This window comes from Aulostomus chinensis, chromosome 10, assembly GCF_037954235.1.
Source record: "Aulostomus chinensis isolate RoL2024-O1b breed Wild chromosome 10, RoL_Achi_v1.0, whole genome shotgun sequence".
Lineage (NCBI taxonomy): Eukaryota > Metazoa > Chordata > Actinopteri > Syngnathiformes > Aulostomidae > Aulostomus > Aulostomus chinensis.
In genome coordinates this window covers 18,716,943-18,730,877 of record NC_141329.1, presented here as the reverse complement: position 1 = coordinate 18,730,877, position 13,935 = coordinate 18,716,943, and the positions used below count along the sequence as shown (strand labels likewise).

Below are 13,935 nucleotides of genomic sequence, written 5' to 3'. Positions count from 1 at the left end.
GAGGTGATTGAATGCTAAAACTGTCAATCTGAGAGATAAAGACAAAAGTTATATGTATTTTAAAGAAAGATTAGTACACAGCAAGCCGATAGCAAAGTTAGTTTACTTTTATTTAGGGGTAGTAGTGGGACAGGGAGGGGGGGCCATGGATATCTGGGTGTGCCAAATAAGATATGACAATGCACAATGAAGAAAAAAATAATATTGAAAAGACAGATTTATATAAAACTTTACCATGTTGCCTCATTCACACATTGATGATTGAGGCTGCCATGCAAGTGCCAACCTACTCATCAGTGCCAATTACAGCTTCAGTAACTTAGTCAAAAACACTGTGACATTCTCTGCATAAGATGTGGGAATTGAGCATGCAACCTTTTGGTTGCTACATAGCCATTCTGACTAAGGAGCCATGCTGGCCTGCAATTTCGGTATTTGTCACTGAGTTCATCACTAGCTGTGTTTTCAGGATGGGCCTGTTAATTCCATGGTTCAACACACTATATTAATGTTGATAACTCCTATTAACCCTACCTAATGTTTGGTGGTTGTGGTGGTTGTTTCGAACACAGCAGGCTGCTATTATCAGCTTAACACAAACACTAAACCTCATTGTATGCAACTAGAAAAGCCCCAAATAAATGTTCTCGCTACAGCGGTTGAACGTGGAACTTTACCTGCTAAGAAAAGAGTGAATATTAGCCTCAGATACATGAGTGACTGCTTACGTGGACGAGTATCTGCTGGATGTGTATCTTAGCTCTCATATGATAATCTGTTTTCAGGTTGTTCTGATGGTGAGAGGCAAGAAAAAAAAAAAAAAGAATCAATAAAAGAAAATAAAGCCGCATTATTCAGTCAGCGTCCCTCACAGTGATACCATAAACGTGTTTCATAGCCTTTGCCACATCTACAGACATCCGATAATTACCAGTAGCACAGAACACTAAGGTTGAACGGAATCGTATTAGTTTTACAGGTTTTCGGTCGTAAACTAAAACTTGACAGTGACATTTTGGACGGATGATGGTGCTTGAAAAAAATGTGTCGATCCAATTTCTCCTGTGAGGAATATAAATCTGTGAAATAACTTCCATGGCAGCAAAACTGAGAGTTGTTGATATTTCTGTCTGGAGCCCACACGCAGTACTGGCGGTAAAAGATACACGCAGAAAAGAAACCAAGTTCACCTGTTTATTCCTTACTTTTGTTTATTTTTGGGAGCTGTAGACAGGATTAATCATGATGGATAGAAACGAAGGAAATTAAGTCCTGAAACCCATATCATTGCTGTAAATAAACAAAAACATGAGTCAAGTAGAATTGCTGGTGGATGAGGACAGAGATGTTTCGCTTTTGTTTTGCCTGCTATAGCTGTGTGAATTCCTGATGGCGCCGTTTGACTCATGTTCATGAATTCATGCCAGCTCAGAGTGCTCTCTTAGGGACAACTTGGGCGAATTTGTGAATCACTGTCAACTTGTGTGATAATAGATGTTAGACAATATACATAATAACAGCTGAGCTGATAGGTCTTTCATGGAAATGACGACTTTTATCAAATGAGTCATCATCTCTGCTGAAATGTCTACAATGAAACACTAAAAATACATTATCATGAGGTCATTGCCAAATGATTTCAGCCTTGCTGGCAGGAGCTTTGGGCAAAGGATGATGAAGTGGTTTTGTAAGTTATCAGACACTTGCCAGGAAGTGAGAGAGGGCCACAAACAGGAAGGAGCGGAATGTGCTTCCTGTTGGCCGGCGGTGTGTATGAGGCAGATTCCTTGTATCATCATGCCTGACACACTGTACGCCAACACGCACGCACGCGCACACACACGCGTGCGCACACACACACACACACACACACACACACACACACACACACACACACACACACGTGTATACTAAGACGCAGGAATGTTTTTCCACTGAAATCAGGGAGAAGCAGACGGTCAGGAAAGACAAACAGTTACTGCAGATAACATTGAGACAGTGTTTCCCTGTGCACTGCTACACACTTGAGTGCATGAATTCAGCTTGAGTTCATCAACAGGAGATGAACAAGTCACCTTCAAGACTGTGCGAGCTTTGAAGGTGACTTGCCTCAGCAGTGAAGTGATGCATGTACAGTAAGACACAAGACATGTTATATTTATTAGACAATGAAGCAGATTCCTACAGTGAGGACTAATCTGGTCCATGACACAAAGTTGGCATTTGTGCTGAAATTCTTGTCATGTATGGCACTTGCTGAGCTTACATTTTGCTATGTGGGGTTGTTGTTAGCACACATTCACTCATTCTCTTTGCAGCTTATCCAGCACAGGGTGGAGCCTGTCCCAGCTGACACTGGGCGAGAGGCGGGGCTTCCCCTTCGACATACTGCCAGTCAAAAAGTGCTGACAAGGTCAAACAACCATTCACATTCACACTTGCAGACAATTTACCATGTGCAGTTAATTAACTTGCATATTTTGGGGGGGCTTTGGAAGGAAACTGGTAGATGCTGGTCATCCAGTAGCAATATTAGAATTACTTTTCATAGTATATTTTCGCATGGCTGTAGAAGGGAGGTATAACGTTTTCAGGTTGTTGGTCCATAGCGACCCATTTATCTTTAATGCAATATCACTGGAATGTCTTAAGAATTTCAACTTCAAGTTGAAATATCCACTGGAACTCAAGGATGAACTGAATAGTAGTAGTTTTAGTGCTCAAAAGGTCAAGGTCATTTCACATGAACACCATATAATGTAACAATTGAAAGGTTAAATGTCAAAGGTTAAGGTAACTGCGATAGGCAACACAGTCAGGAAGCATACTGCCTGCAGAGTTTCCAGTTTTAGCTCTGTTTCGGTTTCTATCAACTCAAAAAAACAAACAAACAACTAAAACCAACAATTGCTCTGCCTGTTTCTTTATACGATCTATTTTTGATTGACACATTTTGTGAAAGCAACTCTCTTTTGAGGTCAAGTCAGGATTTTCATGGGGAGACTAAAAGAACTGTATGTTTTGAACAGAGTGTACTCAAGCATATGTCAATCATACATTGGGTCATGACTAATTAATTTTCAGAAAAGAAGTAAATGACACTTTGTTACATCTTAAGTAGTTTCTTGGCAAATATTACATGGACCTTGGCAGAGGTCTGGGCTTTGAGTGCACTAGTGGTTGGGATCTGACCACTGACCAGTGTAAAGCCCTACTGAAATGCAAGGAATTATTAATATTCTTAGGGTAAATTATTTGCCTTTTTTAGGGCCTTTACATGTTTGAAACTCATGAAGTTTTGCATGTGCATCAGGCCTTATGAAAATGTATTTTTTTGGGTCTCGCTCATGGATGTGCCAAAATCCCTGAATTCCCCCCTGAACTGTGCAAAAATTTAGTCCAGGCATTGTGTTTCACCAGCATGCATGAAATTATATTATGTCGGCGCATGTAACAAGTTAGGACTAACAAAAACACACACTTCTACATGAAAAGAACATGAAATCTGCCATTTTGATTAGAATTTTGACAACAGACATGCAGAGCCCTTATGCTGCAGCCTCTTCCTTCAAGTTCCAGGCACGTGCGGAGGCTGTAGACTGGCAAGGCATCAGTTCTGTAGACGTTGACCTGGTGGTGTGCGAGGTAGATGTGGGCACCCTTGGAGTGAGCTGCCAGCATTGTCAGGGCCTTGTAGACCCAGTCTTGATTATGCCCATCCTGGGCCATCTCACAGCAGAGGCTACACCACAGCCTGCAAATCAGAAACCCAAACTGCAAGCAAATAAAGATGAGTCAGTAGTTGCCAAAAGGGAGCAGAAGCAACTGCTGGCTCACATTTTTTACAAGCAAGAGCTTAACCAGGTTGAGAACATCATTCACACCCAGCAGTTCCTGTTTGGTGAAAAAGGGACAGACGTATCAATGATACTGCTGTCAAATTAAACTCTCTCTTGGCGGCTAGTCACCACACACACTAATAAAAACAATTTTTTATTTCTTTTTAAAAATTGTCATTTTCCATCAATCCTTTACAATTATCCATCCATTTTTACCGCTTATCCTGTTAAGGATAAGTGCTGGAGCCTATCCCAGCAGCCTTTGGGCAAGAGGCAGGGTTCACCCTGGACAGGTCACCAGTCCATCACAGGGCCAACACGTAGAGACAGACAACCATTCACACTCACAGTCACACCTACAGTCAATTTAGAGTATCAGTCAGCCTCGTCTCCATTTGCATGTCTTTGGACTGTGGGAGGAAGCCGGAGTACCAGAGAGAACCCACACAGGAACAGGGAGAACATGCAGACTCCACACAGAAAGATCCTGTGCTTGAACCAGAACCTTCTTGCTGTGAGGCGACAGTGCTAACCACTGCACCACTGTGCCGTCTCCTTTAAGAACGTGACAACTGAAATAATCTTAAAGCTACTTTGAGTTAGAGGAATGAGATGTTTCTCTACAGTCACAGGTATTTTTAAATACAACTTACTATTTGGCTGTATGGCACCAAGCTCTTAGTGTACATGGGCAGTCTATGTGTAGAAGGACACAGGGTGAAATCTTGGCAGAGTGGATGTGTGGGATTATCACTGACAGTCAGACAGGTTGGGGGTGGTTTTACCAAAGAGCTTTCATTTGTGTCATGTTTTGACCACATTTACATTTTGCCCTCTTTATCAATAATGCACACGGTGTTTTATTAATACATGCTTTATTTTGTTTTAGTGCCCACATCGTGACAAAGCCTTTCTGAATGCATCTTTTTGTCAGTTATATGCAGCGTTACCACCCTGAGTATAAAAAAGGTTTGATAACCAGTGTAACAGAGATTATAGGATATGAGTTATGAGAGCGCTCATTAGCTGGAACACGGGGTCTTCAGAAAATGTAACCCATACTATTAAATATTAACGTAATAGTACATGCTTGTTATGTTTGTATAACCATTATAACTATTATTTAATCTTGTTTTGTGTTACTGGCTTGCAGAGCTGCATTCAGAGATGTAAGAGAGCCGAAACTCTAAAAGTTTTTTTTACATTGCGTACCGTTTTTTTTTTCTTTGGGAAATATTCTGTCATAAAATGCAATGTGTTGTCCGGTTGCTGAGCGTTCTGACCATGTTAAAAGCAACTACGATGGAGCAACAACAGCACAACAGGTGGTTGCAGCAGGAGATAGAGAGGAGACTGGGAAAAAAAGGACCAAACTTTTAAGTCTCTGAGAAAGCAGATTAATATTGTTCCACACTCATCAGCCACTCAGGGGGGAACCAGCAGAGATTAAAGTCAGATCAAAGTGAAAAATCTGGGATCAAAGGTCTTAAAGCAACAAGCTTATGATCAAAACTTTGGGACCTTAGTCAAACACAGCACCATGGTCTTCAACTTCAATATAGAGAGTAGAGCCCAGTAAAGACGGCCTCTGTTCCAGAGAAGGAAAAGCCGATGGCCACAAGTTCTCCCAGCCAGCCGGAAACAGAGCATGTTGTGGAGCGTTATTACTGACAGAGTCAGAGAACCTGGAGGTCAAGTCTGAACTCGGCCAAATGTTTTTTAAGAGGAATCCTTTACACCTTTGTGATACCAAATATATTTTAAATGTGTGGGAAACAAAAATTATAAGAAAATACATAATTGAGAAATGATACATCCATCGAACTTTTAGAATGTTGCAGAATTCAAATCTAAATTTTCCTGAAAAAAATGTTACAGTGGTGAAATAATTCTTTAAAGATTTTTCATCGGGTCCAGAATGTTCATAAATTTATATTCCAGCGATTTGGCTGATAATCCATTGAGGATCTTTGAGCCACATCATTAACACTTTAAATGGAACGGCAAAGCTCCACAATGGATATGAAAAACATGAAAAAAAAAAAACCACAATGTTTTGTATTTTTTATGCATCTTATTGAAATAAAGCTTCATTACATTCATCATTTTTGAGTATGTCATTCCTGCCTCAATCATGTCTCCATTTACACCCGCCTCCTCTACACCACAATCATGACAAGCAAGTATTTATACATGAAGAAAACATTAAATTACACAATGTTGACACAGAGGAAGGAAAGCTAAAGAAGGAAACAAGCAATTTCCCAGCATTATTATAAAGAAGTGTCAGCACTGCTACACAACTCTCATTTAGAACATTTGTACAGTCTAAAATACATTTACGCATACACAGCATCATGATGTGTGTTAAAAAATATTATCTGTGCAAAACAGAGGGGTCATATATTTTTTGGCAGCCCAATGTTTAAGTTTGAAGACAGAGTTTGGATTCGTAAGTGTGTCATTTTAAAGGAACCTTAAGTTCTCCATATCCTGAATCCTCATGGTCAGGATTTGGGTCCTGATTCACATCAAAACCTAACCTTATGATGGCTTTGATGGAGGAACGCTAACACTTCCCATCCACTACCACTCATTGAGCTAAGCTAACTAGCAGTCACATAATTTCTAGTTCCCCAATGCAAAAGGCAGGACATTTACAGAAATTGCTACAAAATAAAACAGAGGAAATCAAAATGGAAACACAAACATGAAAACACAAGAAATTTATACTACCAACACACTCAGAAAAACCAAGAAACACCTTTTGGTTCAGAAAAACTACACTAATCAGTCAATAATGCAAACTTAAGGGTCCAAAACTAAAACTCCACATGTAAAAGTGAAGAGTTCAGACCTTCCATAACAATCATCCTCTCCGACAAAGACAGCAGTAATTCTAAGTAGCAGCAGTTGCTCGACTAGAAATCAGCAAAGGTTTTGTTGTGTTGGCTACAACTACAACGGGTTTTTTCAGGTACCCAAATCACAGCGCACAGACAGGAAAGTAGTTCTGGCTAAGTTCCTGATTCCGAAGTTGAAATATCTCATTATTAAGGCACGAGCACTGAACAGTGTCAGAAGAGCCATCTTGAAATGTAAGGAATTCTTATTCTCTTTCTCCACAATGAGTCACATTGTTGAGTGCTTCAACATGTTCAAAAACTCATTGAACTTTGAATCACTGAACTTTGAATCATTGAATCAAGCCTGGTACTTACTGCTCTTACTTCATACTTTATCAAACTCATCCTATAAGGTTTCAGCTGATTCTCTTTCAGTTTTGGTCACGTATACAAGAAACTTCAGAAATCAGTTGGTGTCCTGAGTTTTCTCCCAACCTTCAGCTCCCATGAGCCCCTCCGTTTTTTGTCACGGGGAAAACGATGAATTTGTTTCTACGTCGTTCTTGCTGTGTAGCCATAAGCTGCGCAGTTTGGCATTTCTGATTATTTGTGGAAGCTGATTGTTGATAAAGGGTGGCACAGTGGTGCAGTGGTCAGCACTGTGGCCTCACAGCAAGAGGGTTCAAGGTTTGAGCCCCGGCTCAAGCATGGGGTCTTTCTGTGTGGAGTCTGCTTGTTCTCCCTGTGTCTGCGTGGGTTCTCTCTGGTACTCCAGCTTCCTCCCACAGTCCAAAGACATCAAGAGGGGACGAGGTTGATTGATACTCTAAATTGACTGTAGGTGTGACTGTGAGTGTGGATGGTTGTTTGTCTCTATGTGTTGGCCCTGCGATGGACTGGTGACCTGTCCAGGGTGAACCCCACCTCTCGCCTGAAGGCTGTTGGGATAGGCTCCAGCCCCCCTGCAACCCCTAACAGGAGCAGCGGTAGAAAAGTGATGTATGTATGGATGGATGGATGGATGGATGGATGGATTGTTGATTCTTCATTAAAATTGAAAATTGATTTCTGATATTCACTTTGCTGTGTGTATCATTGGATAAATATTGGTTAATGATAGCGAACATGGTGCCCATAAAATACGTGAACGCCTCTGAACCATCCCACGACAGAACATTTGAACCCTGAGTTGGCCGGACTCTGTCAATATACGGCTCTGATTGATCCCCATTCAAAGTGCCACCTCGCGATAAAAGGAAGTCAGTCAAATGCAGCAAATATCATCTGATCGTCATCAAAACTGCACTGTGCTCTCCTCACCTGATGAAGAACATCATGTGCAATAAGACTTAATGTACAGTAAGTGCGTCTTCTTTAGCACCACCCGGTGGACAAAAGAAGTGCCTTAGACACTGCATAGTCAACGCCTGGGTCGTCACCTCTTTGCAAAATTCAGTTGTTGAGCTTCCCAACCTGCACCATTGTTATTTATAAAACTAACACATTTTGCGTATCGAATATAGGTCTGTTGGGTCAGAAGTAACATACCTGCATTGACATACATGCATGAAAAAGCAGCAGTAAAACAAAACCTTTGTTGTTGTGATGTGAAACTGCAGTACCAAACGAGTTCTATAACATACACGGTTAGATTCAAGCGATGAATATGATAATGTACTGTACGCCTTTCATGCCATGGAAATAAACACTTATCAGAGGTGAGGACTGACAGAGTTGTGGGCTGCTGGTCACACAACAAGCATGTCTAAATGAAATTATCATTGCTCGTCCTTGAGGACTTCCTGATTGAATCACACAGGCTTGATGACGTCATTTAAGTCATATTTCGGATTAGGGAGGGCGAGCAAGAGGAAGAGAGGAGGGGGAGAGAGAGAGGGGATGAGTCACTGCCTCATTGATGACTGTCTCCACTGAGTGGTCAGATAATTCAGGTACAAAAAAAGAGACACAAGCAGAGCACGGACGCCTAATGGCACTCAAATAAAATGACTTATTGGGAACTCGCAAAATACGCCTTTTAGGGAGATTAAATAGTATTGATGCTCCCTCCTCCCCCACCCCATTGGGCTGGTGCTAAACAATGATGAATCCTGCTCCTCTGAATTACATTTATGGATTTGAATACCTGATCTCTTTGCTGTCATCAGACCTGGATTTAGCGTTGATTGTGCTGGCTGCCTTACAGGAACAAAGAACCTGAAGTGCACTTGATCTGCAGATTTCACTGTATAGGTTCCTCTGTCATAACTGAATTTTGCAGTGGTATGATAGTGATATGATAGTGGCATAATTACCAAATTTGTACTAAAAGAGCTACACTACACGTACAAAACCAAATTAAGAATTTCTGTTAGTCAGTTACATGTAACTTAAAATCGGCATATTATATTACATACTCACTGTCTTTGAGAGGGTTCTTTGAGCCAAAAGTGGGGCTGAACATCTTTACAGCAACCTACTTTAGAGAATTGAAACATGATTTTGAATTATCATTAAAAGGCAAAGAAAGCAATTCAAATCGGAATTTTCAACAGAGGTGAATTGCCTTTGAGTTAAAAAAAAAAGTTTGTTTTTGTGCAGTGTTCACTTGAAACCCAAAATGAGCAATAAATAGCACGATGGACGATATTTCTGAATATGATATTGCAGTAGTATGATCTGGCAATACAGTCTCAAGACGCAGCATTAAAGTTGAATTCAGGAAATGTTATTTTGCATTGTGGCACTGTTTGATGTCTGTAGTTGCGAGGTAATCAGAGAAAAAAATCCACCAACTCACACATGTAACCGTTGATGGGTTTTGTTCATGTGTTGCATATGTTTTACATGACAGTGGTTACCTGTTGCACATTAAAAGAAACAAGTCCTCCAGAGAACAGGAGCTTATTTGGTATTTTAATCTTTTGTTTAATCATTTGAAGCAGGTGGAGTAACAGCTTCACGCTCATATCAAAGAGCTGAAATGATTGGAAACATCTCTGTTTCTTTTGACCCTCACAAATGAGGTCATGTGATCACCTGTGTCGAGTTGTAACCAGTATATCTCAAAAACTAATGGACTGAATTTGATTAAATTTGTTGGGGAGAGAGAACAAGTGATTAACTTCAAGAGGAGAGCTGGCGTCATCATGCAAGGAGACCTACGGTCAGCATCATTTCCTACATGCCTTGCTCAACATCCCTTCAGTGCGGTGGTTACCTGCTGACACAGGTGTGTGTACACGCCTCCCTCTGGTAAAGGACTGAGTCGATCTTTTGACAACCAACATCTTTCATCTTCTTTAAAGCATCTGGTGCCTCAATCAAAGTTATCAATACTGTCCAAGTTTTTTTACTGACCCAACATCATTTATAAGTACTAAATTTTTTATCATATTTCAAAAAAGAAGTAAAAAAATGGACATTAAAACAGTTCACCCTGCAGAACAGTGCACCATTTAATTTGCTTTGTCTTTAAAGAGATGATGAACCTTTTTTATACAAGCATTTAGCCATCATATTAACGGTTCCATTAAACGCTGATAACTTGTGCAGTACATGGTTGTACATAGTCCGGTCTGAACACCCAACTAAAGTACTATGAAGTTTTGACATCGCTTATCGGACAAAAAAAAGGCTTATGACTCCCTCTTGTGGTAAAAAATGGGAAGTGTTTGTTTGAGTTCTGAATGCAGTCACATGTCTAGGGTGAGGATACCATCACCAACCAAGAGTGAAAAATCGTCTTTTACAGCTAACCCTTTCTGCAAAAATAAAAAATATATATGTATATACAGCTGTTGGTGACAACTGAACGGAGCCTGAGATAGTGAGACTCCCAATTGTGTCCTTCATGAAAGTTCAAATTGGAGACTGAAGTGTTTATAAATCAAACGTATATGAAATCACATCGTGACATCGGATCAGCGCTTCCTTCTGAACCCCAATGGGCGTGTGCAGGTCTGACACCTGAAAATTCAGCATGTCAATATCAGAAGCTCCAAACGTTGCCTCCACCTTCATCTTCTCATACATGTTGAACTGAACTTTCTTGTGAGCCATGGAGAGGAGGCACCTGAGGAAAGTCTCTCTCAGCACCGATCGTGCATGCTGCTCGCGCTGCAGCTCCTCTGCATCCAACTCTGATGCAGTGGAGGAGATGGAGGGACGACAGAGAGCGATGAAGCGGGGAGATGTGGGGTCAAATCCACGGCTGTTAGGGTCAGGTCCTTTTGGCAGACGAAGCACGTGCACAGGTGTCGCCATTTTGATTCAACACCTAGTAAAGAAAACAAAAAGAATTATAACCAGAGCTCAGGATAGTAAAAATCTTTTAAACCACATCAAGCTTGGACTACATTCCAACGGATGACTACAAAGTCAGGGGTTTCTAGGTCTCTAAGTACAATGAAAATTTCTCGGACAGGTCCTCAGTCCATCACAGGGCCAACACATATAGACAAATATTCGCTGTCACAGCTACACCTACGGTCAATTTAGAGTATCAATCAGCTTCGTCCCCTCTTGATGTCTTTGGACTGCGGGAGGAAGCCAGAGTACCAGAGAGAACCCACGCAGGAACAGGGAGAACATGGAGACTCCACACAGAAGACAAAGCCAGGCTTGAACCCAGAACCTTCTTGCTGTGAGGCGACAGTGCTAACCACTGCACCACCATGCCGCCCCACTTTCATACCACCATGTCATTTCACAATAACATATCTTTTAAGAATACAAGATCCTGACGTTATAGCAACACTTTGAGAACTGTCAAAAACATGTACTGGTTGAGTGTAGTTCATGTTTAAATGTTGGTAAAGTTAATTCAATTCAAGCTCTGCAGTCTCAAGTCTGAGTCTTCAAGATCGAACTTCAAGTCAAAGTGGTCAACATAAAAGTTCCCACAATAATATGAAGTTAACAACCTTCATGACAACTCAGTTCCATCTGCTGATGAGGACTGTGAACACCTCATTTGTAATCAAATCATTATGATTATGATCTCATATTGAGTGTATTAAATTCAAGAAATAACTCATAATGAAAATCCCATTTTAAATTGTGGGGGTGTTGCTTGATCATTACTAAAATAGATTGGGGGAAAAAAAAAAAGGTTCTCATAATTTGTGAACAGGATTAAAATCAAACCAGGGTTAGCTTTCAGGATATTAGTGATGTCAGAAACATTCTCATAAGTCGGCCTCTTATAAATCGGACTTTCAAAATTTGAAATTTTCAAAAGACGATAACACCGGTCCATATGTGTATGAATAACATAGTCTACTCTCGCATAGATATGTCAGTGGAAGTGTGGGCCAGAGTATATAAATCAACGTCTTGTCAATTGTGTCAGTTCTCAGGAAAGCATATAGAATTATACAGATTTCATGGCTCGAAATGCAACGTTTAGCAAACAACAAACCCGTAGACTGATAATAAATCAAGTCAATAACGAAGTCCACAAATCGTAAACGTTGTTTTTTAAATGTTTGCTCGGTCAACGTTAGTAAAGGCATGACAACATGACAGTATTTGAGTGATAAAACCTGGAGTGTCAGCTAGCGAACATTTTCCTCCGTCTCAACAGAGGGCAACAAATGTGAAGGTTTAATTAAAAAATGGCCAAAAAACAAACAAAAAAACAAACAAACGCGTTCAAAGAAGGTTCCAAACTTACAAATCTGTCTTGTTATTGGAAGTTTGCGATTAGAACGCAGCAGCTTCTTTCGTTCTTCTTCTTCTTCTTTTACTACTTCTTCTACTACTTATTATTAGAATTGCAGCAGCAGCTTGCATCTCACTGCTGCCACCTTCAGGACTTATTTACATCTACAATCTCCATACTGTCTGATTCTCTTTATCAGCCCAGTAGAAGTGTGTTTCCACAGATCCACCAGAGCCCCAACCGCCGCCTGCATCGCCCCCCCCCCCCTCTTATTCCCTACTGTTACACTGGCCTGCGCTCCCCTTCCATGAACCAGTCTGCCATCCAGTCCCCCATCAAGCTGGCTTGCTCTCCCTGCCTCCCCTACCAGAAGCTTCCTTCTTCAGCTGTTATTAACATTTCCGTGTTTCTCACATTTTGTATTGTAAACTGTTTTCTTGTCTGTAACAACATCTACTGCACGTCTGTCCGTCCTGGGTGAGGGATCCCTCCTCTGTTGCTCACCCTGAGGTTTCTCAGATTTTTCCCTGTTAAAAGGGTTTTCTATGGAGTTTTTCCTCAGTCGATGTGAGGGTCTAAGGGCAGAGGATGTTGTTATGATGCCATGTGAAGCCCTTTGAGACAAACTGGTGGTGAAAACGGGCTATACAAATAAAATTGCCTTGCCTTGCCTAGCTAACCAGCCTTTACTGCAGGGGTGGGGAACCATGTGTATGCAGGTGGAGGGCCGTGTGTATGCAGGGTTTCCTTCTAACCAAACACTTCAACAGGTAATTTCACTGATTAACACTCCTCTGTGATCAAAGATGTGTTAATCAGTGAAATCACCCATTGAAGTGTTTGGTTAGAAGGAAACCCCGCATACACACGGCCCACCATGGCCCATGGTTCCCCACTCCTGCTCTACTGGATACTCCTCCTCCGAGAAGTCCTAACCCTTTCATTTCCTCCATCATTTCCTTTCTCTCTGTTGCACATTTTCCACACTTAAATAATACATCCTCCCATTTCGGTGTCCTGACAATACCTGCACGGACCATTTTGATGTTTCCCCATGACATGAAGTGAACTGTAGTTGTTATGGCAATATCTTCTACTGATTCCTCCTCTTCTTCTCATAGTGCCAACTCTGTTGTGAGTGGAATGTAAATGTCTTTCTTGGAACTCCTCATCCCAATGCTTGCTGCATTTTTTTTTCACCCATGCACGCTTTCTCCTTCTACTTCTAAGAAACTGAGGTTTTTATGTATGTTTGGGCAGCATCTTCCCTTGGTTTACTGCTTACTCATCGGTTTACTGACTGCACAGATGCATCGCTGCCTGCTACGCTGGAGTGTGAGTTAATTTAAGGTGACAGCGTGTGACAGTGACCTCTGCACAGCGAAATATGTTCAGTTCATCCTTGAGACCAAGTGGACATTTCTTCAAATGTGAAGAAATTCTCTAAAGAGATATGTTGTTAACAAGAATGGGACAGATGGATGGATGACATGAAAACATCATAATAAACAGACACAAACAAACAAATACCACTGAAAAAAAAAATCACAATTCCTCTTTGGGACGTTTAATCAGGAACTTTTAG

The 13,935-nt window shown here is 41.0% G+C and overlaps 1 protein-coding gene across 1 annotated transcript; it reads right to left on the bottom strand.

Moving 5' to 3' along the window:
• Positions 1–9,612: 9,612 nt before the first annotated feature.
• Positions 9,613–12,515, bottom strand: gemin7 (gem (nuclear organelle) associated protein 7). The gene is made up of 2 exons (XM_086215187.1): positions 12,363–12,515; positions 9,613–10,964 (listed from the first exon to the last, which is right to left on the bottom strand). Exon 2 carries the CDS (start codon positions 10,949–10,951, stop codon positions 10,568–10,570), a length of 384 nt encoding a protein of 127 aa, XP_086071313.1. The 5' UTR covers positions 10,952–10,964; positions 12,363–12,515; the 3' UTR covers positions 9,613–10,567.
• Between the last annotated feature and the right edge of the window lie 1,420 nt (positions 12,516–13,935).